Raw genomic sequence first — 25,437 nt, 5'->3', positions numbered from 1 at the left:
GGTAATCTCCGCGTCTTACTCTTCCGCCATCTTCCTCCGGATCCTGATTGTCAGCTTTTTATATAGGAATCTGTCGGTTTTTTAGATTACTGGTTCTCAAGGTTAAAAATGCTTATAAAATCACCCTAAGGGTCTTGTTAAAATGCAGACTCTGAGTCAATAGATCCTTGGGGAGAGTCCTGAGATTCTGCATTTCTAACAAGGTTCCAGGGGATAAGATGTTGCTGGGCTGAGGACCACAAAAGCTTTGAGTAGCAAGGGGTTAGAGTCAGCCCCTAGCTGGGGTCTACCTGAAAATATTTCTTTGAATTTGCTAATGGTGTAATTTAAAAATTTGAAGGCAGCAAGCTCGTTTTAAGATCAAAGTGATAAAATCATTATTCCTCACAAATGAGGGAAAAGGCCCTCTTAGCAAAACTATAACATTCACCTTTAAATGGCATCAGGCGAGTGGGAAAAGTGCACAACAGAAATTCCCAGGAATGCAGCTCTCTGATGAGGGAAGAGAGGTTGAACAAAGGGATGTGAGGTGTGCCAAAGCTATCGTGGCTGAAAAGTCGGCTCTGTTATTTTTCACATGTGTCATTTGGGATCTGACTTGTGTAAAGAGTTATGTCCTTCTGCTGATATGCCCACATTCTGAATGAAGATGATCTGAGATTTGTGCCCCAATGGTCCCACAGGATTGACATGAGAAGTGCCCTTTCTGGGCTGTCCTGAAAATGTATAAATAAGAATCCGTAGAGCAAATTAAAACAGAATATTGGGAATCAAAAACCAACCGTAATGATCCTTCCAAAGTGAGAGCCCAGGTCAGCACAGGTAAAGCATAGTTTAAGTTCAGTTAAATGAGGCTAAGGCAGGCATGGATAGTGAGGAACAGTGAAGAGAAGATGGCTTTTAGACTCAACTTCACCTGAGTTTAATTCTTCTCTACCACTTAGCAGCTGTACGGCCTTCAGCAAGTTATTCAATTTCTTTTGGTCTCCTTTTTCATCATCTGTGAAATGGGTATAATAATATCTTCAAAAGCATCCTAGGTTTTAAATAAGAGTAAGATGGTATATACAAGAAGCCAGCTCCCATGAGTGTAAGATTTGATTTACACAGTAGATATGTGCCTGAAAGCTCACTGTAAAGTGAGGCATTGCAGGACAATTTACGTAATAATAACAATAGCAGTTTGTAAATAGTGGGAATAGGATTTAATGCCAAGTGGTCTGGCTTCAGAGTCTGTATTTATTGCACTACCCTCTCTATACCCTCTCATTTACTTTAACCACCCACCCCAATTCTGAGCGCTTGTTTTATAAAGTACAACAACTCTAGTTGAAGCCCCCCAAAGCAACCTAGAGCACAGAGATATGGCAGTGGAGGTTAGTCAGACATGGGTTTGAGCCTAGCTCTGCAACCGCTGGTATAACCCAGCGCAAGTTACTTACCTGAAATCATAGTTTGCTCATTTGCAAAAATAAATGGAGATAGAGATTTTACCACGTACGTTTGAGAATCAAATGAAATCACCAACATTATCTGGCTCACAGTGAATGTTCAGTAACTGTCATTATTTAGTGCCTTGGAATGAGCAGTAATTTAGCGGGACTATTAATTTTGCTACTCAACTGTGGAAAATGTTAATATCATCTTTTAACATAATTATGGAGGTTTAGACAAAATAGAAAAATAGGAAGTACCTTCTCTCCTGTACTTGAATAACAGCATCATCTCAAGCTCTTGAACTGATTTTCTTTTGTTGACCATCCAATGGCTGAAATATGGTGTAAGGAAAGTGCTATTCTTTATGGTGAGTCAAGAAAACCTCCAACACTGTGTCTTCATGACGCTCTTAATTCCCTGGTAAAACATCATGGGAACTCAGGAGTGCCTGCCTAGGGACACAGCAGGATAGGATAAACATCACTATATCCCTGCTTGCTGCTAACTCGTGCATCTGGGGAGGAAGTGGAAAATCCATTTGAGATGTGCCAAAACACAGCTTAAATTGGCTCACATACTCCAAATGGCCAAAGGGATTTTTATCAATGGCATCATCCAAAAAAGTCAGAAGCAGTTTTTTCAAACCTCCCTGCACATTGCATTTGGGGGTAGGGAGGTATAAATGAAGTGTGGAACGTTTTCACATCCAAAGATCTATTACAGAGTGTTCCATCAGAAGAAACCTAGGTTATTTTTCTTCCTCTTTTTGTTTGAGAAATGACTTTGCTTTAAGAACATCCAATTTCCCAAACATGATTTGTGAAGTTGACTGAGAGGAGCCATTTGTATCTAAATAACTCAAATGAGCATGTTAAATGTATGAAGAAAATAGGAAAATTTGAAATCAGATTCATTCATCTATTCTTTCATTCCACAAGTATTCTTAAACCTCTGTTCGTGCCACACATGGGCAACACAATGAAGTTAACATTTCCTGCATACTTATTATGTGCCTGACATCTCCCTAAGCAATTTTCTATACATTGCTATGTAATTTAGTCATTACCAAATGCATATCTGATGAGGACTATTATGATTTCATATTAATAGGTAAGTCTTATAACTATTGTAACTTAGAAGCATTCATATCCCTGGTTTCCCGTGTTGGACCTGGGAAGGTAAACTTGGGTCTGATCCCTGTGCTGCCTTTCAAAACCGCCATGAGCCTACCCTCCTGGAATGCTCAGCCTAGTATGAGTGGGGCTATAATGGGGAAGGGCAGGGTATATGTAGGGCAGTATGACAGCACTTAACCTGGACTCCAGGATTGTGTAAGGCCCCTGGAGAAAGTGACATCTAAGTGGAGACCAATGAATGAGGAGGACTTGGTGAGACACAGGGGAAAGGAAGGAGCAGAAGAGAAGGGAGAAAGTTCATGACTTGGACGTGAGTGATCACGTGATCTGTTCGAGGGACTGAGTACAGTTCAGAATGGCTGGAAGTGAGAGGTAAGAATGCCGGGCCCAGAGTAGGATGGCTCTGGATGGCCGATGTCTGGAACAAGTGTGGAGCTCTTGAGTGTGTGTCTCAACTTTCACACTTACTGTTAGGAGGCACTGGGAAGGGACTTGGTCACCCTTAACTCCATCTCCACACTGACAGACTGTGGATATCTGGTCTTCACAGGGCTGTTATGAAATTATACAAAATAACAATGGACATAAAATGACATTATTACTCTCAGTTTTTAATTATCATTAAATTAAAGGAGATAACCGAAATTTAGCTCAATTATTTTTCATCCATGAGAAGTGTCTTTGTTTATAACTTTTACTACCTTCTAGTTTCTTCTCCACCGTTTAAGGAATAAGTGAATTGTGTTCATAGTTAAGGTCTGTGAGTTAATTAATCAATCCAAATGATCTCAAGCAAGTCATCTTCTAACCTAGGCCTCAGCTATCTCATTTATAAAAGAAGGTGTTATATCACCTATGAAAGGCCTCTGGAGCTGAGCTACCTGCTTCAAATCCTGGCTCTCCTGTGAACTTGCTGTGTAATCTTGAACAGGTTACTTGACCTCTCTGGACCTTGATTTCCTCATTTGTAAAAGTAGGATAATTGTAGTGCCTATCTCCTAGAGATATTATGAAAATTAAATATGTGTGAAGTGCTTAGAACAATGCCTGGTCAATAGGGGCTTATTGTTTTCATGATCCAGTTGAGTCACATGACTATCAGTCTATGCGTACTGTGTATACAAGTCAGACTCCTGTGTCATCAGGAAGCCCAAGGTGCAAGGCTGGCTTGTGGATGTGCTTTGTTAGTCCTCAGCAGAGAACGATACACCTAGAGTCATGAATGTGGGAGGTGGCCAGCTGGGCGGCAGGGGAACTCTGGTGTGACTGTGTTCCGACACCCAAAACAGGGAGCTTAAGAGGCGCAAAGTCTGAAATAATAAAAAACCACAGAATGGGGAAAAAGTAAAGCCACACTGGAGTTGAGCCGAGTGGAGAATCTCAGTTCCTTTTCAGAATACAATGCTGAGCGAGAAGTCCCACGGTCAGCTAAACAATCTTCACACAAAGGAGCAGAAAATATAAACAAACCACAGAGAAAGGAACAACAGCCTGAAATGGTCAGATAGTTCTCACAGGAGCCTAAGGGCATGTCGCAGAGAGCAAGAGCTGTTCGGTTAGATTGCTAAATGAAGCGCCTCCTCAGGTGAGAGGGAGCCCCGGAAAGTGGCCCCTGAGGTCCCCTGCCTGCCTTCCCTGCCACTCATGGCCACACTGCACGTGTCACCACAGCGGTGTGGCCTTTGTTTATATTTGGGAAGGATCCTAACCTCTTCTAAGCACCCAGGGGTTTGGCATACATCATTTACTATTCCTAACAACCGTTTAAGGTAAATACTTTTACTCCTAAATTACAGATGAGGAAGCTGAGGTGTTCAGAGGTGAAATAACTGGGTCAAAAACGTTCGGTAGGGCTTCCCTGGTGGCGCAGTGGTTGAGAGTCCGCCTGCCGATGCAGGGGACAGGGGTTCGTGCCCCGGTCCGGGAAGATCACACGTGCCACAGAGCGGCTGGGCCCGTGAGCCATGGCTGCTGAGCCTGCACGTCCAGAGCCCGTGCTCTGCAACAGGAGAGGCCACAAGAGTGAGAGGCCCGTGTACCACAAAAAAAAAAAAAAAAAAAAAGGTTCAGTAAGTGGCAGAGGGTGGCCTTAAGCCCAGGACTGTCTAATTCCAGGGCTCACGGTGCTCTTTGATCTCCACCACTCTCCTGGGTCCGCCCCATGTCACTATCTGCACCACGGTATCTGTGTGAGAGTCTTCCAGGGCACTGTGCCCAGGTCAGCAGGCGCTGAGGAAAACAAGCAGATGTACCTAAAGCTCAGGTCCTTCTGAGCATGGTTCAGAGGCATCTTCTGCCTTCACAGGGTAGCTCTCTAAGCTCTCATGAAAACCAGCTGACTCTTGCCAAGCAATAGGCCTCATCTTCTGATTCAAGGTTCATTTGTTCCTGGAAAAGATATATAACCTCATTTTCTCATTTGTTTTTTCTCTCTCTTTTAAAAGCTTCCTTCCTACCAGCTACTTTAACTATGACTGTGGACAGAGGAGATAATGTGAACATATCTTTCAAAAAGGTATTGATTAAAGAAGAAGATGCAGTGATTTACAAAAACGGTGAGTATGTGTTTTGTGTCATTCCAACACTGTTGTATGAGACATCAGATAGCATAAAACATACTGGGTCATTATCTTATTGCAGTCTTGGGGGCAGATATTTGAAGTAAAGCTACTATGATGCAAGCTAATCAGATTCTATGACAGAAACTGTCTTAGGTAACGTGTTTGGTTACTTAAGTAAATTAAAGTGGAGATTTTTATACATATATGAATGCACCTACCTACATTGTACATTTACAAATACACAATATGAACTATGAACGTACAAGAAAATCCCATCATGATGTAATACGTGGGGTCTCAAATTCTGCCATGTAAAATGGGATGCTGTTTGATTGCAAGGCTAAGGAAATGACCAGAGTGAGCCTGGAAAGCCAATTGGCAGTGGTTCTGCCCAAAATCTGTCTGGGTCTGACTACGGTTTGGCACCACCTGGTGGCTGTTGCCTGATGCCGCTGAAATATTGATGGAGACTCTTCTGAGTTCTGTGGATGAATGACTTACAGGTTGGAGTAGTGATTCTAGTTATCTCTCAATTGATTAGTTGGCAAGTTTACCTGACATTTTCCCCAGCTTTGTCGGTTTGCCTTTCCCTGCAGAAGATGAAAATTTAGGCTACCCTCACCTTCATCTGTTTGGTGGTAGATCCTATAGACTAACCTATCTGCTCCAACACCATACTTTTCTCAACTTTTGGGAGCGCATTCGATAGTTCAGCCTTTTCATTCTTCTCCCCCCATCTAATATGCTAGAGCACATTTTCTGTATCAGGCCAGGGAAAGCTGATCAAGTGGAGGGGGCAGACAAGGAAACAGCAGTGTTTGAGTGTGACCCATTGTTCTCCACTTTTCTCCCTTACAGGTTCCTTCATCCATTCAGTGCCCCGGCATGAAGTACCTGATATTTTAGAAGTGCATCTGCCTCATGCTCAGCCCCAGGATGCTGGAGTGTACTCGGCCAGGTACATAGGAGGAAACCTCTTCACCTCGGCCTTCACCAGGCTAATAGTCCGGAGTAAGTGATGGTGTGGTTGTTAGGATTTTTAGTTGGAAGTAGCAGAGACTGACTCTGGCTACTTAAGCAAAAACCAGGGATTAGTTGAAAGTATACTGAAGACTTTAAAAAATTGATGGAAAAGCTGATAAGCAAATTCCAGAAAAGATCTTCCAGGGAAGATCTGGGGCTCAGCACCGGGGAGGGAGGGTGGACTTTAGGATGCTACCATGACCCTAACTTAGCTTCAGTGATGTTTCTTTTACTTCTAAATGCTGAACTCTCAGGATGAACAATCAGATTGGCCAGACACGTGTCAGGTATCTACTCGCCTAGACCAGTGAGCTATAGACAAGGGTGGAGCCACATACTACATACAGAATGGTAATCACTGTGAGCTGGACAGTGTCCCCCAAAGGTGTCTGCTACAGGGAGATGAGTTGGGCCTTCTGGGTTGGCCTAATATCTAGTTAAACATTAAGTCTCCTGTAAATCCCAACTTTCCAGATCGTTTAACTCTCAAATGTGATTTCTGTTTTCAGGTTTGGAAAATGCAAGAGTTAGAACTGGTGTAAACTTCTCCCCCATTATAACTATCAAAGTGGGTAGTAACTGTCACCAGTGGTTTTTACAAAAAATTGATCTATAGAAAGCAAAAAATTTGCCCTGAATTTTCTCCGATTATGTTAGGTATTCATGAGATTAAATGTTCAGGCCTTCAGGTCTAAGTACTAGGGATGCCCTGTCATTCCTCTAATGATTAGCATCGCTAACTTGTGAAGAGTACTTATTTTGCTTTGCATTATATTTATGCATTCATTCATGCATGCAACAAATCCGTGTTGATTATAAATCTCTGCCAGGCATTGTGTTGGTGTTGAGAATACAAGGATAATAAGATGAATCACTGTCCCTGGGGTAATTCCCAAGCAGAGCAGGTACATACATAAATAGATAAACAGATACTGCGATATGACAATAGACATATGAAAAGTGTGGTTCATCTAGTTTGGGCAGGTGAAATCCCCTTTCATTCCTCTCTACTCTCAGACTGGCAAGGACACAATTTGCATTCATTTCATTAAGATGGTCTCTCCAGTGTGATATAGCGCCATGTACCAGGGGCACTCAGAGTCTGGGCTAACTTGGCAGATTTTCCAACAATATCAAAAACATCAAATGTCGATATATGGTAAAAGGTTTAAAGCTTTTTTTTTTTTTAAATGACAAAACAAACATGACTTATCTAGATTAGAATTTTAAATTTCCCTGAAGTTTTAAGATAAAGCAAAAGACTTCAAACACATTTTGATCTCCAAGTTGTCTCCTTTTCAGATGGCCAGAAGCATATTTATTCTCTTTGGCTCTTATTTGAATAAAACTGTTTGAGAAGCACTGCTAATATCTAAAATCATTCTAAGAAAGTTTGAGTTGGGCCACAACCATCCTATTTAAAAGTACTTCCTTCCATTTGACCTCTGATGTTTACTAAAAAATGAGGTACAGTTGAAGGCATTTGTCCATTTCTCATAGCTGTAAGGTATCTCTCCAGGTACATTTGAACCCTAGGAATAGTCAGTGCTTAAAGATGTGTATTAAAAATCATACTGGTTATATGTGTAGGATTTCTTTTCGGCGTAAATTCTCTCCATGGCAAAAGATTTCTCGAAAACATTTAAGTTTATAAGATTTCTCTCTGTATGCCACGGATCTATGGTTTCCTAAAATACAAAACCACGAGGCTTTTGAAGAAAATAACAGAAGCCTAACTGCATACTTGTTGCTTATCAAGGAACTCTTTTCCTGCCTTCTGCATCCCTAAGAGATCACCTTAAGTATTTCCTTGAGCTTAATCCCTTCCTCTTTCCCAGGATTAGGAGTGAAGCTGGGACAGGTCTTCAGATCCGTGCCGGGTTAGAGACATACTTTAATGTAACAGGAGAACCCCTTTCATCTCCAGTGTCTGCTATCATTAGTTTTCATCATGTGAAGATAATCTGTGGTCTGGTCTCAAGAAATCACTAATTGTGAAGAAGTATTTTTCCCTTTATATATTAAGGCATGTAAATATTAGCTTTGAGACATTTTGTAGCTTTATCAATTAAGTGGTTGCCTGTAAGCCTGGGTCTGTGTTGACAGTCTTCCTGATTATTTTAGAGAAAATACTGATAACTAGGAGTTCTTGCCAAAAATATTATAAGCTGTAGGCACAGGTCCAAGTTTACCACCGTGAGACTAATATTCAGGGACAAAGACATTAGTTCCTTTCAGAAGAAAAATTAAACTAAATTCCTGACCACAAAGGGTCACCCTACCCCGCTCCTCCTGGGCTTTCCTTATCAGAAGGTATCCTAAATAACAATCTGAAATCACCAAGTGCTGGAGAGAAAGAGCCAGGAAATATGAATCTAGAAGCATTTTACCATTCTTGTACTTTCAATTTTGTATCTTGCTTCATTTCTTATATGTTTTCTACCTGAAAAATATTTGGGGGCTACTAGCTCCTGCCTCCCCTTTTAGCTGTCTTCTGTCTCCACATTCTTTATTTTTTTAATCTTTATTTTATCTTGAACTATTTACAATTTTGTGTTAGTTTCAGGTGTACAGCAAAGTGATTCAGTTACATATATACATGGATCTATTCTTTTTCAAATTCTTTTCCCGTTTGGGTTATTCTCCACATTGTTTACACTGGAGATTCCCAAACTCTGGCATGCCTCAGAATTATCTGAAACACTTGTGAAGCATAGGTTGCTAGGCTACCTCCAGAGTTTCTCATACAGTAGGTCATTGATGGGAGTCTGGGATTTGCATTTCTAACAGATTCCCAGGTAATAGTGATGCTACTCGTCAGGGGTCACACTTTGAAAACCACTGCTCTTGTCTCTAACATAACTGCAGCTCTCCAAACATGCCATGTTTTCCTCCCGACCTAGCCTTTGCCCAGAACACGCTCTCCAACCTTATCTTCTTTGTCACTTAGTGGGTCCTGCAGATTCAACGCACATACCACCTCCTCTGAGAAGCCCTCATTTATGCCCTATTCCAACCCTAAGGCAGAATTAGGTACTTCTGTCTTTGTCGTTATCATTATTTTCTATCACATGTCTGTCTCCCACATTGGACTCTTAGCTTTTAGAGGGCAGAGATTGTGTTTTATTTATCTTCGTTCACCAGTGCCCACTCACATGACTAACATGTATCAGGTGCTCAATAAAGCTTTGGGGAATGAAGTTGCTCCACTCACCATAGTCTTGTTTTCCTTAAAAAAAAGGATGTGAAGCTCAGAAGTGGGGACGTGAATGTAACCGTGTCTGTACTGCTTGTATGAACAATGGGATCTGCCACGAAGATACTGGAGAATGCATTTGCCCTCCTGGGTTCATGGGGAGAACATGTGAGAAGGGTAAGTCAAAAGTGCTTGACGAGGGGCTTCCCTGGTGGCACAGTGGTTGAGAGTCTGCCTGCCGATGCAGGGGACACGGGTTCATGCCCTGGTCCGGGAAGATCCCACATGCTGCGGAGTGGCTGGGCCCGTGAGCCATGGCCGCTGAGCCTGCGTGTCCAGAGCCTGTGATCTGCAACGGGAGAGGCCACGACAGTGAGAGGCCCCCGTACCACACACACACACACACACAAAAATGCTTGATGAGTAACCTGTGGATTTAAAAAGCCATTGTTGCCGGAGCTAGAATTTTTAGATCTGGACGCATTTGAGAATGGAAGCTAAATGGCCTCTGTGAGCCCATATGGTACCTTTGAGTAAATTCCAAAAAGGTGCCCTTTCTTAAAGGCTCTTTATTGTCAACCACTGAAAAGTTGTAATAAGTGTACAAATCTACGACATCTATGATGTGAACGCCACTCCCTAGGTTTGTGCAGTACGCAAACTGCACTACTGGGGGTTGTGCCTGCAGTGTCCTCTCTGTGAGGCAGTTTCATTATCTCTAAAATGGGCCATAAGGGTGTGTTTACACTGACAATTCCACAGCTTACATTGGATTATTTTCCATGTTCACTGGTCTAGGAGAGACCCTTAAAAAGAAGAATCTTGCATTTCAAAGGGCTGCCTATTTGCCTCTGAATCATCTTTTTCTCACCCACAGCTTGTGAACTGCACACGTTTGGCAGAACTTGTAAAGAAAGGTGTAGTGGACCAGAGGGATGCAAGTCCTATGTGTTCTGTCTCCCAGACCCCTATGGGTGTTCCTGTGCCACAGGCTGGAAGGGTCTGCAGTGCAATGAAGGTAGGCACCAGTCACACCCCTAAAGAGAAAAGGTTCTAGCAGGTATATCAAGGAGATCCAGCTTGCTGGAAATCATTGTTTAGGACATACCTGAACTGCTCACTCAACTGTCTATTGCTGAATTACAGGGTTTTGAATCAAAGATATCTTCATCCAAAGTTAATTATGCTTTCATGTTAAGACTCTGGACCTCATAGAAAGTGCTCCTTATATACATCACCTGGGGATCTTATTAAAACAGATTCTGATTTCATAGGTCTGGACTGGGGCGTGAGGGTCTGCATTTCTAACAAGCTCCGAGGTGATGCTCTTGGTTTTCAGACCACACTTTGAGTTGGAAACCCATAGAAGATTTGTTATCTTCAGTGCATCATAAATATCATTGCTTTTAGGTCAGATCCAGGTAGGATTTGGGATTTGAAAATCGAGGAAGTTAAGGTCTTATCTTCCGTGGACCTTACACAAGCAATACTAACTTCACCTACTCGAAGATTCCTTCTACCCTTTTTAATATATATTTTCCCATTTGGTGAAGCTCAGAGGTATGTGTTTCCCATCTACTTTCCAATAAGCTTTTCACATCAACTATCACACAGTAACTTAACATGAACCTGTGGCCAAATATGCTAGACCTTCCCTAATGAATGCTAATCTGGTGAATTAGGCAGAGCTCAATGGTGTTTCAGTATTTGCCTCACAAAATCAGCTTTTTCCACATCTGGCATTCTTGGGAGCCGTGATGGGGTCTCCAGCCACTTGATAACAGTGCACTAGGACAGAGCAGTTCAGTAGAAATATAAACAAACCACGTATGTAATTTAAATTATTCTAGTATCCACATTAAAAAAGTAAGAGAAACAGGTGAAATAATTGTAATAATATTTCAGTTGAAATAATTGTAATATTTCAGTTAACCCAATATATCAAAAATATTACCATAGCAACATGTAATCAATAGAAAAAATATTAGTGAGATGTTTTACATTCCTCTTTTCATACTGAGTCTTTGAAATCTCAATTTGGATTAGCCATATTTTAAGAGCTCAATAGCCATCCATGGCTAGCAGCTACCATACTGGACAGCATAGCTCTAGGGGCTTAGAGTAAGAGGACAAAGAGGAGAGTTACACAAAAGTAAGCTTCAACTACCTGCAAAACCCCACTCAGTTCCTTCTAAATGCTGTATCTGCCCCCTGTGGAACACTGAGGGAGCCTTAGCTGTAGAGGAATCCCACATGGTCTCAGAAATGTACACCTTAAAGTAAAAGGTGCCTCCGAGTAGGGGTAGATCCAGTTCCTCCTTAAAGACTATTAAAAAATCATACACAAATTTTATAAAACATGTGCATATATGAAAACTTTGCTAGGCCCCAGAAGGGATACATGCACGTGAGGAGTCTAGAACATAAGCTTCATTAACTTCATGGTGAATATGTCTCTAGACCCAGATTTATAGGAGTACCTTTATTAACATCCCAGCCCACATCTGGCTCAAGAAATCACTAAGATTTTATGAATTGAGATATTTTAGTGTTCTCCCAGACTCCTTCCTTGGACCTACAATTACATGTATGTTAGACCTTTTGATATTGTCCCTTAGGTCCCTGAGGTTCCAATCATTTATTTCTTTTTCCCTATCTGTATTCTTCAGACTGAATACCTACTGATCTAGCTTTAAGTTCATTGGCTCTTCTGTCATCTCCATTCTGTTGCTACATCCCTACAGTGAAATCTTTATTTCAAATATTATATTTTTCAATTCTAGAGTGCCTTTTTGGTTATGTTTTAGAGTTTATATTTCTCTGCTGAAATTTCTAATTGTTTCATTTGTTGTGAGCATATTTTCCTTTACTTCACTGAGCATAGTTATTGTAGTTGCTATTTCCAACATCTGGTTCATCCAGGTTGGTCTCTGTTGATTTTCTTTTCCCTTGGGAATGGGTCAGACTTTTCCATTTCTTCTTATGTTGATTGTATTTTGGGCATTGTGAATATTACATTGAGGAGACTTGGAATATGATATATTTCTCTGAAGAATGTTGATTTTGTTTCATTATGTCCTATCAGGCAATCAGCTTGGCATGACTCAAACTGCAAACTCTGACTCTCAGGCATCAACTCAAACCCAGTTCATTCCTTTTAGCCTTAGCTGGGTTGCTTCAAGTCTGCACTTAACATGTGTGGTTCTGGGGTCAGCCAAAGATTTGGGACTTCCTCCCTCTGGCTCTTCCTTTCTAGATTTTCCCTCTCACTTTCCAGAGGCTGTAGTTGCTTTGACTCTGTCCTCTAAGATTCCTCTGTCTGTAAGACTACAGGTTTTCTTTGGGGTCCTAGCTTCCCCACATAATGTCAACTGTACCAACCATTAGACTAAAAGCTGAAAAATGGGGAGCACACCATTCCCATCTTCCAAATTTCAGTTCCCCTCAGAACCTGCATGGTCCCCTCTGTCCCTCCTCCCATCACTCTTCAGTGCTTTCAGGTAGTTGTTTTTAAAATAGAGTTGTTATTTTTGAGAAGGGTGACCTGATAGGAGCTTATTCAGCTGTCCTGGAAGCAGAATTCCTCAACCCTTTAACTTCTTGGTAATTCAGATAAATACTACTACTTGGTAGCTTGGAGAAAAGAAGTAAAACTAGCCACCTATAGCCTGAGTTTTCCTCCTTCCCTATCTTAACGCTGGTTTTTGATGTCTTTGTTTACAGCATGCCAGCCTGGTTATTATGGACCAGACTGTAAGCTTAGGTGCAGTTGCACCAATGGGGAGATGTGTGATCGGTTCCAAGGATGCCTCTGCTCTCCAGGACACCAAGGGCTCCAGTGTGAGAAAGAAGGTAAAGCAAGGTAACACGGTAGTCAGGGCCAGGTTCAGCATGTCTGAACCAAGCTTTCCTGGCATAATTCTTGCCCCACTAGCCCAAGATTCTTAAACTCCTTCTGTTTCCATCCTGAAGTAGGGAAGAATATATACCATGTTCTAAAGGACAGCTTTCTGAATCTTTTCTATGGACTCTCACACTGGCCTTTCCACTATGGAATAAACCATATGTTCTTTGTAGCACATTAAGTGATAACTGGCCAGCTGAGAACTCTGCCTTTTGCTTTTGCTCTCTTCTCTAGGACCAGCCTTTTCCCTGGATATCCACAACAGTGGAAGAATTATGTGGAATGGATTTGGATAAAAGATATTTTTAAAAAGAAAGATATAATGAAAGGAAAAAATGAAAAGTATTATCCTCAAAATGAAGTTTTAAATAATTCTAGTTCAGAATTACTGTAGGGCAGAAGTCAGCAAACACTGACCCACAGACCAAATCTGGTGTACAATTTCTTTTTAATAAATTTATTTTATCTATTTATTTATTTTTGGCTGTGCTGGGTCTTTGTTGCTGTGCATGTGAGGCAAGCGGGGGCTACTCTTTGTTGCGGTGCATGGGCTTCTCATTGCAGTGGCTTCTCTGGTTGCAGAGCATGGGCTCTAGGCATGTGGGCTTCAGTAGTTGTGGCTCCTGGCTCTAGAGCTCAGGTTAAGTAGTTGTGGCGCATGCGCTTAGTTGCTCTGCAGCACGTGGGATCTTCCCGGACCAGGGCTCGAACCCATGTCCCCTGAATTGGTAAGCGAATTCTTAACCACTGTGCCACCAGGAAAGTCCCTTGCGTACTTTTTTTTTGAACAGTTTTATTGAGGTATAATTTTTATACCATGAAGTGTTCATCCCTTTAAAACGTAAAATTGGATGCTTTTACAGAGTTGTGCAACCATCACCATAATCTAGAATGTTTTCATTTTACCAAAAGAAAGTGTGTACCTATTAGCAGTAACTCCCATTCTTTCCTCCTCCCAGCACCTGGCAGCCATTAAGTTACTCTCTGCCTGTACAGATTTACTTATTCTTGATATTCCCTATTCTATAAATAGCATCACACAATACATAGTCTTTTGTGGCTGGCTTTTCTCACTTACCATACTTTTTTTGAGGTTTATCTGTATTGTAGCACATGTCAGTATGTATCTCATTCCTTTTTATTGCCCAACCATCTATCTGTTCTCATAAAAAAAAATTATTGGAATACAGCCATGCCCATTTGTTTACAATATATCGTGTAAGGTTGCTCTTACACAACAGGGTTGAGGAGTTACCACGGAGAACATATGGCTTGCAAAGCTGAAAATATTTATTATCTTGTCCTTTCAAGAAAGTTTGCTAATGCTTACCCTAGAATATACTTTTTAAAATCTGAAGAAGCATACTTTCAAAATTTAAAAATAATAAACATATATTACTTTTTCAGTCAAATATAAATAACATATGTCCAGTGAAATCTACACTCAGAGTAATAAGACATTTATGGTCTTCTGCCTGTGAGTTTTAAAACTCAGAACAAATATGTGGGGAAATAGCAACTGTTTTCTCAAAGGCTTTAGCTTGTCAGCTTTATACTTTCTCCTCTTCCCCAGCGTTTGGACTTTGTTACAGGGCGGGAATCTGGGAGGGTCTAGGAAGGGAAGGAAAGGCTATGGGCCAGAACATGGATTGAAAGTGGGCAATAAACAAGCTTAATGATTTGGATTTTCTGCACCACTTCCTCCTTTCTGTTCCAAGGCTGATGTTACAAAAAGTGTGAGAATCTCAAACTTAGAACCAGGTTCCGGGCTTCTGGGGAGCAGCTCCCTTTCCCTCACACCCTCTTCCACCCTCTAGCTGTTCCTCCACCCCCATCCAGCTGCAGAAACTGCAAGGGGACAATGAAGGAAAGATATGGTGTGAAAATGTCAAAGCACGTTGAAGAATTCCGATGGCAATAATTATGTAGGCTGAACAGTCTGGCAAATTTTCTAATCACAATCTCTCCAAGTCTGCAGATACATCAAGGAATTATCTTTGTGGCTATTAGATCTTTTTCCCTCCTGTTCCATACACTTCACCTGTTTCATTCGAGGCCTGAGAAATAGGATATCAATATAAAATATCAATATTGATGTGTTTACCTTGACCCACCGCTGATATGGAACAGCATGTAGGTGACTGCTGTTCTTTTTTGCTGGAAAGGACTAAGCCACTTTTCCAATGTTTCCCTTATTTGCTTTAAGTGCATCTCCGTCTCCTACATTCTTTACTAAGTGTTGGACTGTTTTCAGTCACGTCTTACATTTAGTTACACATGTTCCAAAATTCTCTAAGACCTTACAGTTCAGAATAAAATTGTTACATTTCAGGATTATTCATTCTCTACTCTGCAGATAATAAGCAAGGGCTCCTGATACCTTTGTTGATACCAGAGACATTTTTTCCTTTCCATATTGGCAGCAGTATTTTTTATTTGGCTATTGATGGGAAATTGATTTGGGGGAGTCTTATTCCACTTTACTTCTTCAATGTAAATGTGAATATAATTAATCATCGGCCACTTGCAGACTTCCCAATTAATGAGACATCTCTCAGATATCAAAACTTGACATATTGTTGATCGGCAGTATTGGGGGCTTGCAGAGTGAAAGAAGAACTAGTTTTTGTTTTTGTAAAAAAAATTCCCTTAAAAAGCAAGAGGGGGAGTGGACAGTAAGATCTGCAGAGATGTGGTGCTGATGGTTTTTTCAATATTGAGACTGTATCTCCTAGGTCCACTGAGAAAGTACATCATTATGGCCAAAGAGTGTGAATTCTGGAGTCATAAAGATCTGAGCTTGAACCTGAACTCAGAGCCTCAGTCTCCTCATCTTTAAAATGGGAATAGCACCCACCCCGCAAGTTTATCATGTGATGATAAAACAATATAATATTTGCCAAGTTCTTGCCCAGTGCATGACTTACTAAACGGTAGCTACTTTTATTATTTCTATTTCTGCTGTGTTAAAGATTAGATTTCACAGTGCTCTTTCCTTCATTCAGGCATGCCAAGGATGACCCCAAAGATAGAGGATTTGCCAGATCACATAGAAGTAAACAGTGGTAAATTTAACCCCATCTGCAAAGCATCTGGCTGGCCGCTGCCTGCTAATGAAGAAATGACCCTGGTGAAGCCAGATGGGACAGTGCTCCATGTAAGAGTTATTCTTTTTCTTTTCTTCTGTAGAACAAATTATAGCCTTTTTATAAATTGAAGTATAGTTGATTTACAATGTTGTGTTAGTTTCAGGTGTACAGCAAAGTAATTCAGTTATACATATATATTTCTTTCAGATTCTTTTCCATTATAAGTTATTACAAGATATTGAATGTAGTTCCCTGTTATACAGTAAATCCTTGTTGTTTATCTATTTTATATATAGTAGTTTGTATCTGCTAGTCCCAAGCTCCTTATTTATCCCTCCCCTTCCCCCTTTTCCCTTTGGTAACCATAAGTTTGTTTTCTAAACCATAAGTTTGTTTTCTATGTCTATGAGTCTGTTTCTGCTTCATACATAAGTTCATTTGTGTCATGTTTTAGATTCCACATATAAGGGATATCATATGATATTTGTATTTCTCTGTCTGATTTACTTCACTTAGTATGATAATCTCTAGGTCCATCCATGTTTCTGTGAATGGCATTATTTCATTTTTTTATGGCTGAGTAATATTCCATTGTATAAATATACCACATCTTCTTTATCCATTCATCTGTCAATGGACATTTAGGTTGCTTCCATGTCTTGGCTACTGAAAATAGTGCTGCAATGAACATTGGGGTGCATGTATCTTTTCGAATTGTCGTTTTCTCCAGATATATGCCCAGGAGTAAGATTGCAGGATCATACAGGAGCTCTACTTTTGGTTTTCTAAGGAACCTCCATACTGTTCTACGTAGTGGCTGTTTTCTTAATCTGACCTCCTTATACTACTAGATATTTTCAGTGTAGCACTCACCCTGCTAAAGGCTGGATTCCATTCATGGCTTGCATCCTCCTAAGCTAGGGTGTTGTTAGCTTTGACAGAAAGCAGAGGAGAGTTCAGCATAATCCATTTGACTCTAGATAGACCTGATCCCACACCTCCACTCCAGAACCTGTGACCCACAGACTCCCTTCGGTCTGAATACATACCCTGGGTCTCTGCCTCTGCACTTTGTCCTCACTGTTGGTGTCCACCACTGGTTAGGGTGCTATCACAGCGGTCTTCTTTGCTGGAAAGGAACAAGCTACTCTTCCGGTACGTTTCCCTTCCCTGTCCCAGCAATCCCAAAGGCAGCAGAGACAGGAACTACCTCAAATTTCTCTGTGTCACAAGTGATCTTCAGGAAATGGATGTATTTTCTTATCTAAGATTTTGAAATAGTCATCTTATTTTTCTCTCAAAGCTGACTGAAAATCAACTTGACCAGAAGGCAGATCCAAATGACCTCTTGAGGGCAGGATATGTAGAATGTTCACACATCAGATGTCCCTGATTCCACTCAAATAATCCATTAGGTAGTAGAAGCCAACTGACAGCTTCCAAAGTCTTGTTGGCGTATCCACGCGTCAGTGGAAGTCACAGCTACCATCTAGTGAGGGCTGACCATACTATACACATCTTACTTTACATTACCTGTCCTCTTTTTGCAGAAGTGGAAACTGGCTGCGTGAAGTTAAGTAACTAAGGAATTGGTCAAAAGTGGCAGAGCTGGGATGTGAACTCAGGTCTGTGTGTCTGCCGAGCCCTGACTTTTTCCACAATACCATACTCGGCAGCCCCTCAAACACTTTAAGAAGCCATTTTGTCTTCTCACCCAACCATCTCTGTATTGGACCAGAAAGGAACAAATGTTACCAGAAGCAGTTTAGAAGGACTTAGACTCTTTGCTTGGAAGTGTTTGCCCCACACTCCCAAACACATAAATACAACAGCAGGATCTGCGAGGGCATCAATCCAACGTAAACTTTCAGGGCTACTACAATAGCTTTGGAAATAAGCCAATGCTTATACAAGCATTGCAATGATCTTCTTGATCTCCCCTAGAAAACTCCTTATTTAACAATGCGATGGGGTCAGTGTTAAGAACCTTTGTGTTTATACATATCTAGAAGCTTTTTTTTTTTGACCTTTCCAGCCAAAAGACTTTAACCACACGGGTCATCTCTCAGTGGCCACCTTCACGATCCACCGGATCCTGCCCCCTGACTCAGGAGTCTGGGTTTGCAGTGTGAACACGGTGGCTGGGATGGTGGAAAAGCCTTTCAACCTTTCTGTTAAAGGTAAGGTCCATTTTCCAGGGAAAGAGGTTGTAAACTTGATGGTGCTGTGTTTATGTATCACTGGGTGCTGCTTCTAAACAGAAATGCTCTCTGACCACTAAAATGCCTTTTGGATGTTCTCCAGGATACTAAGCCTTAAAAAAAAAAAAAAAAATTATCGGGGCTTCCCTGGTGGCACAGTGGTTGAGAGTCCGCCTGCCGATGCAGGGGACGCGGGATCGTGCCCCGGTCCGGGAAGATCCCACATGCCGCGGAGCGGCTGGGCCCGTGAGCCATGTCCGCTGAGCCTGCGCGTCCGGAGCCTGTGCTCCGCAACGGGAGAGGCCACAACAGTGAGAGGCCCGCGTACCGCAAAAAAAAAAAGTAAACAAACAAACAAACAATAAAAGTTTAGTTAAAAAAAAAATTGTGTGCATTAAAATGGAAAGGAGGGATTAAGTTTATGCCCTTTGGAGTTACATAGACCTGGGTTTGATTTTCATTGCTAACAGCTAGTAAACTTGGGTGTGGCCCTGAGCAAATGAATTTGACCTCTCTGAGCCTTTCTTTATTTGTAAACACAGCTTAGTTTATCTACCACTGAGGGTTATTGAGAAGATTTGTTAAATAGTGGAATTGTGTCTGGCATAAAGTGTCTGGTAGTGATTTTATTTTGTAAAAAGTTTAACCTTATCATTGTCGTGACTTCCTATTCACTGTAGAGAATAATTTGGAGAATCTTCATTTTGAGGACTACTCACTTAATATGAAGCCCAGGCTATGCTATACAATTAACATGAATGATTTTCTCCCATATTCAGAGTTCTGAATATTCTTCCTACTATGAATTAGTATTTCAAAATTCAGAGTTATTCTAAGTGGATGCGTGTACCTTTGAGGCGTGCAGGGAAGAAATAAAGTGGAAGTAAATCCAAGTTAGCTTGGTTGGTGTACAAAGATACAACAAAGAATTTTAAATTTGGAAGTTACTTTTTAATCCATTTAGACAAAAACACCTAACAACTCTGTGGTATATACTCTAGGAAGGCACTGAGCTAAGTGCTTATTCATCTTATTTAAATTTTATGAGTACAATGTACAGTAGTATTGTTATCCCCACTTTATCTTTCAATAAACAGGTTCAGAAGGTTTAGGTGACTTGTCTAAGGTAACACATCTGGCAAACAGCCAATCTTAGTTTTGAACCTGGTCTTGACTCTAAACCCTGCATCATCTTTTGTAGATCATTTTGCCTTCTGAGACTCTTGTGTTACAGATAAGGAAGCAAGATAACAGAAGCTGATTAGTATGTAAACTATTTCACTACCTGATTAGGAATCTTTGGGTGATCCCAGAGGTAATTTCTGTAAATGAACTGAATGTAATCACCCAGAGCATAATTTTTTAAAAAAAGGTCAAGAATAGTAGGAGCATAAATACAGCCTCATAGAGTTGGATTCTCTGCCCTGAGAACCCATATAAAACACCTCAGAATCTTTAATATTTTTTTGGATTACTGGAAAATCCCAAATCTATTTTATTCAGTAGAACATTAACACGATCAAAATAATTTCTTACATCATACATGTTCTTGGAAGAAAGGAAATGATATACAGACAAGACAAATTATGTTATTTTTAAGCTTCTTGAAATGTTTGCTGCCCATAGAAAGTAAATAATAATAAGTAAAAAACCATGTTGCTAAGATTCAGAAGAGGTACTGATTCTAATTTTATTTATTTATTTATTCATTATTTATTTATTTATTTTGCCGTACGCGGGCCTGTCACTGTTGTGGCCTCTCCCGTTGCGGAGCACAGGCTCCGGACGCACAGGCTCAGCAGCCATGGCTCACGTGCCCAGCCACTCTGCGGCATGTGGGATCCTCCCGGACCGGGGCACGAACCTGTGTCCCCTGCATCAGCAGGTGGACTCTCAACCACTGCGCCACCAGGGAAGCCCCTAATTTTTATTTTTTAAATAAAAGACACAGCACACAACATCAGTGCACAGAAACCTCTCTAGTTCTAAGTCACTGATGCCTCTTCACTGTCATATTGACATATAAAATGGAAATAGCCATTAGGTAAATTAAGCAGTGTCTTTAATCATAGTATTTAAAAAAATATATAGATACAGAGATACAGTTGCCCTTCAGTATCTGTAGGGGATTGGTTCTAGGACCTCCCTGTATACCAAACTCCATTGATGCTCAAGTCCCTTATATAAAATGGCATAGTATTTGCGTTCAACCTACGCACATCCTCCTGTATATTTTGAATCATCTCTAGATTACTTAAACAATAGTCCCCCCTTATCTGTGGTTTCACTTTCCACGGTTTAAGTTACCCACGGTCAACTGCAGCCCAAAAAATTAAATGGAAAATTCCAGAAATAAACAATTCATAAGTTTTAAATTGTGTACTGTTCTGAGCAGCATAATGAAATCTCACACTGTTCCACTCCATCCTGCCAGGGATGTGAATCCTCCCTTTGTCTCGTGCATGCCACCCATTAGTCACTTAGAAGATGTCTAAGTTACCATATCATCTGTCATGGTATCACAGTGCTTACGTTCAAGTAACGTTTATTTAACCTAATGTGATGCTGGCAATTTGAATATTCCCTTACTGTGCCTAATTTATAAGTTAAATTTTACCATATGTATGTATGTATAGGAAAAAGCATAGTGTATATAGGGTTTGGTACTGTCTGCAGTTTCAGGCATCCACTGGGGTCTTTGAATATATCAACTGAAGATAAGGGGGACTATTGTAACACCTAATACAATGTAAATACTATGTAAATAGTAACTATAATGTAAATACTTTGTAAATAGTTGCTGGCACATGGCAAATTTCAAGCTTTGCTTTTTAGATCTTTCTGGAGTTTTTTAAAATTTTCCCCCTGAATGTTGATCTGCTCTTGGTTGAATCTGCAGATGCAGAACCTGAATACAGAAGGCTGACTGTACTAGACTTTACTACCAGAGTACATACTGGAGCAACCACTTTGGAAAACTGGCAATATATATTAAAGCTAAGCATACACCTACACTGTGACCTGATAATTCTACACCTAGGTTTATGCTCAAAAGAAATGAGTGCATATGTTAAAAGCAAATACACTTCAGTAATGTTCTGAGGAGTTTTATTCCTAATAGCCCAAATATCCATCAACGTTAGAAAGGATAAGTAAATTGTGTTATATTCACATGTAATAGTTTGCTAGGGCTGCTGTAGCAAAGTACCCTAGACTGAGTGGCTCAAACAACAGAAATTAGGGGCTTCCCTGGTGGCGCAGTGGTTGAGAGTCCGCCTGCCGATGCAGGGGACGCGGGTTCGTGCCCCGGTCCGGGAAGATCCCACATGCCGCGGAGCGGCTGGGCCTGTGAGCCATGGCCGCTGAGCCTGCGCGTCTGGAGCCTGTGCTCCGCAACGGGAGAGGCCACAACAGTGAGAGGCCCGCGTACCGCAAAAAAACAAAAAAACCAAAAAAACAGAAATTAATTTTCTCGATGTTCTGGAGGCTAGATGATCAAGGTAATCTGACCTTGATCTGAGATCAAGGTGTTGGCAGAGTGAGTTTCTTCTGAGGCCTTGCTCCTTGGCTTGTAGACAGCTGTCTTCTCCCTGTATCTTCTCATGGTCTTCCTTCTGTGTGTGTGTCCTAATTTAATCTTCTTATAAGGACAACAGTCATATTGGATTAGGAATGACTGTAGACCTCATTGTAACTTAATTTCTTCTTTAAAGACCCTATCTCCAAATATAGGTGCTGTTTATAGAGTGCAAGGGAGAAGGGAACAAGTCAAAAGAGAAAAGTGATATTGGATGAGGTAGGAAGTATCTAACGTGTCCCTTAATGACCCCTGCCTTGTGGAATTCATGACCTTGTGTAACCGCTTCCCCTTGCATGTGAGCTGGACCCAGCAACCCTCCTCTCATACAGGAAGAGTGATGTGCAGGGCTGGCTTCATGGGATTATGACCTGTCCACACAGGGCCCCGCACTTGGTTTAATGTTCTGTTGTCTTCAACTTGAAATTTTATCTTTGACTTTCGTAAGTGAAGTCCAGTGACACAATGGAGTGTGCGCATGAGCAGAAGAGATAGACTCACTATCTGTCTTCTTTCTTGGCCACCCCATTCCCATAAGTGTTCTTGATGACCCAGGGCACAGGATTCTGGTGGACCTCTGATTCACAGGAGCTCAGTTAAGACTCAAAGCAAGTACAAAGTTAGTTGGGCTACTTCTACAATTGAATAAATGGGGATACTGACAGCCTGACAAGATGTCCTTTCCTTTCAAACCAGAACTTGCTTAATATTGTGGACATACTATAAATCTATTTATATACTGTGGCCCTTAGGAAGGCCACAAACCATTGTAATATCCAAGAATTTTTCTTTCCCCAAGAACCAATTTTCACCTTGTTGGGAGTGCTTTTTCAGTCCCATTGGGAATACATGGTCTTTGAGATGGGTAGATGATTCTGGATTATCTGGGTGAACCCACTCTAATCACAGGAGTCTTTAAAGACTGTCAGAAAGTGATCTCACAATGGAAGAAGGGTCAGAGACACATGACTTTGTTGTCTTTGAAGATGGAGGAAGGGACCATGAGTCAAGGAATACAGATGTTTTTTAGAAGCTGAAAAGAAGGAAACAAATTCTCCCTTAGAACCTCCAGAAAGGAACACAGCCCTTGTTAACACCTTAATCTTAGCCCGGTGAGACCCATGTCTGACTTCTGACCTCCGGAGCTGTAAGAGAATAACTTGATGTTGTTCTAAGCAGAGAGAGACAGACAGACAGAAGGACAGACTTAGTCTGGTGGCCTAGTAGGAAGACTGGTATTCAATAATCACACCAAATCACTAAGAATAATAAATTCTGAAAATTGCAGTGAAGGAAAAGGTTCTGTGGAAGGGTGTGACACGTGAGCCTAACCAAGGTTCTGGGATAGCCCCTGTGAGGAAGTCACATGAGAGCTGAGAGATGAATGATGAGTAAGAGTTAACTGCAGAATCATGGGAAGTCTACACCATTCCTTGCAGGAGAACAGCCTCAACAAAGAACCGGAGACAGAAAGGAGCCTGGTGCATTGTTAGTTGAATGAACTGAAAGGTCACTGGGACTGGAGGGTATTAGGTGAGGGAACGAGGAAGCTGAAGAGGAGGCAGGGGCTCTATCGTCCCTGGCAGGTCTTGGTATGAATTTTAGATTTTATTTGAAACATAGTGGAAACCCATTGAAAGGTCTTGAGCAGAGGAGTGCTCGTATTTTAAGAAAGCACTTTGTGGATAGTGAGTTGGAGGGGCAAGAGCAAACCAGGAGATCACAGAGACGGCAACTACATGGAACCTGAGCAGAGAACGCTAAGAGGGCTTTGTTGGGAGTGTAAAGGTACTCATCCTCTACCCCCATCTCAGAACAGCAGTAAAACCCCAAAGTGTAAGGACTGATCTGATTCTTGACACTTTATTTAGTTCTTCCAAAGCCCTTGAATGCCCCAAACGTGATTGACACCGGACATAACTTTGCTGTCATCAACATCAGCTCTGAGCCTTACTTTGGGGATGGACCAATCAAATCCAAGAAGCTTCTCTACAAACCTGTTAATCATTATGAGGCTTGGCGGCATATTCAAGGTAAGGTTTGGAAAGGAAAGGCTCCAGCTGGAGATGGGGCACCACGAAAAACTAATTTTTCCCCAAATATAGAAATCCTCTCTCCCAGTCTCAACCCTCTACCCCAAGGTAGGGGCTGTAGCAGTGGATTCCATTTCAGAGTATTCAAGAAGGAGTTGGGGGGCAGGAGGTGGTCCTCTGAGTTCTGGGGCTATCTTTTCGGAAGTCATGATGTAAAATGGGACACAGAACACGCCTGTGTCAGGAGTTACTATCTGCATCAATATTTTCTTTCCAGGCTTCTCTGGATCTCTAATCCCTTTTTGACTCTATCTTGCTTGGTCACGGTGAAAGATACAAGCTTATGCCATGAATATGGTAAGAGGAAAATCCAGGGCCTGCTGGAAAGGCAGAGACTTAATTTGCTTACATCTGAAGGGTGATTGTTCCTGCTGTATCAAGTTTATTGTTTTTAGTATTTGAGTCTTGCCCTGCCTGCAGGCTCCTAACTCACAGAGGTTTTGAGAGGACTTTGGACCAGAGTGTTTGGGCTGTGGCAGGAAGAGGAGAGGATGTGGGCAAAGAGAGGTACATGCCCCTCCCCCAACTTTTGGGAAAAACACCCCAAAATGTAATAAAATGTCAAAAGTTCATGCAGTTAAATTTATTTATTTGTAAATTAAATTTATTTTGAAACACAAATGACAGTTCTGTTTGTTGCATGATGATGTAAAAATCACATTTTTTAAAAAAAGAAAGCTGAGCATCATCTATTGAGCCAGCTGCTTTAATTGCACCATCTTATAGCGAGACCTGCCACTGTCATGCTTGTAGGGAATGTGCAGCCCTCCACCAGTACTTTAGTCTCACTATGCCTGTGACTTCCTAAAAAGCGCCCTCTACCCATGAGATGTCGATAATCAAAGTTACAAAAAAGGAGAAGAAAAAGAGGGTTTTTGGCTTAATAATACTAGCTGATTTGGGTATATTGAATAATGTCTTGGTATCATTACTGAGCTCTTCACATTCTTTTAAAGCTTCAGCCAAAATTCAGAATCCCAGCAACATAAGGCTAATTTAATGGATTGCTGTTTCTGTTGTGGATGGCTAGGTCTTTTTAAAAAAACATGGTGTTAATAATCCATCATCTCTTTGTGGACATCTATGAAGTGGTCTTCTAAAAAACCTTAAACACAGTCCAATACGTTTTCTTACCGACTAGGAATTTATCATATGGTAAGGCAAAAATCTACCTTTGCAATATCCACGGAGAAACAGGGTGGCAAAATAGAATAGCTAAG

At 41.2% G+C, this 25,437-nt stretch overlaps 1 protein-coding gene across 1 annotated transcript in view; it reads left to right on the top strand.

Annotated features, from left to right (window-relative positions):
* The window catches only part of LOC308619279 (angiopoietin-1 receptor-like), a gene marked incomplete at its 5' end in the record, with an annotated part of 112,017 nt that overhangs the window by 54,142 nt on the left and 32,438 nt on the right, over positions 1-25,437 (top strand). Inside the window, 8 exons of the mRNA XM_081237903.1 lie at positions 5,018-5,128; positions 5,993-6,145; positions 9,399-9,530; positions 10,231-10,371; positions 13,077-13,205; positions 16,263-16,414; positions 18,382-18,526; positions 23,996-24,157. Coding sequence (XP_081094029.1) covers positions 5,018-5,128; positions 5,993-6,145; positions 9,399-9,530; positions 10,231-10,371; positions 13,077-13,205; positions 16,263-16,414; positions 18,382-18,526; positions 23,996-24,157 — 1,125 coding nt within the window. The remainder of the gene's footprint in view (positions 1-5,017; positions 5,129-5,992; positions 6,146-9,398; positions 9,531-10,230; positions 10,372-13,076; positions 13,206-16,262; positions 16,415-18,381; positions 18,527-23,995; positions 24,158-25,437) is intronic.

Source organism: Mesoplodon bidens, assembly GCF_964165515.1.
Source record: "Mesoplodon bidens genome assembly, chromosome: 6".
NCBI classification, from domain to species: Eukaryota; Metazoa; Chordata; class Mammalia; order Artiodactyla; family Ziphiidae; genus Mesoplodon; species Mesoplodon bidens.
The sequence above is the reverse complement of the archived record's forward strand: the minus strand, read 5'-3'. Positions and strand labels throughout refer to the sequence as shown.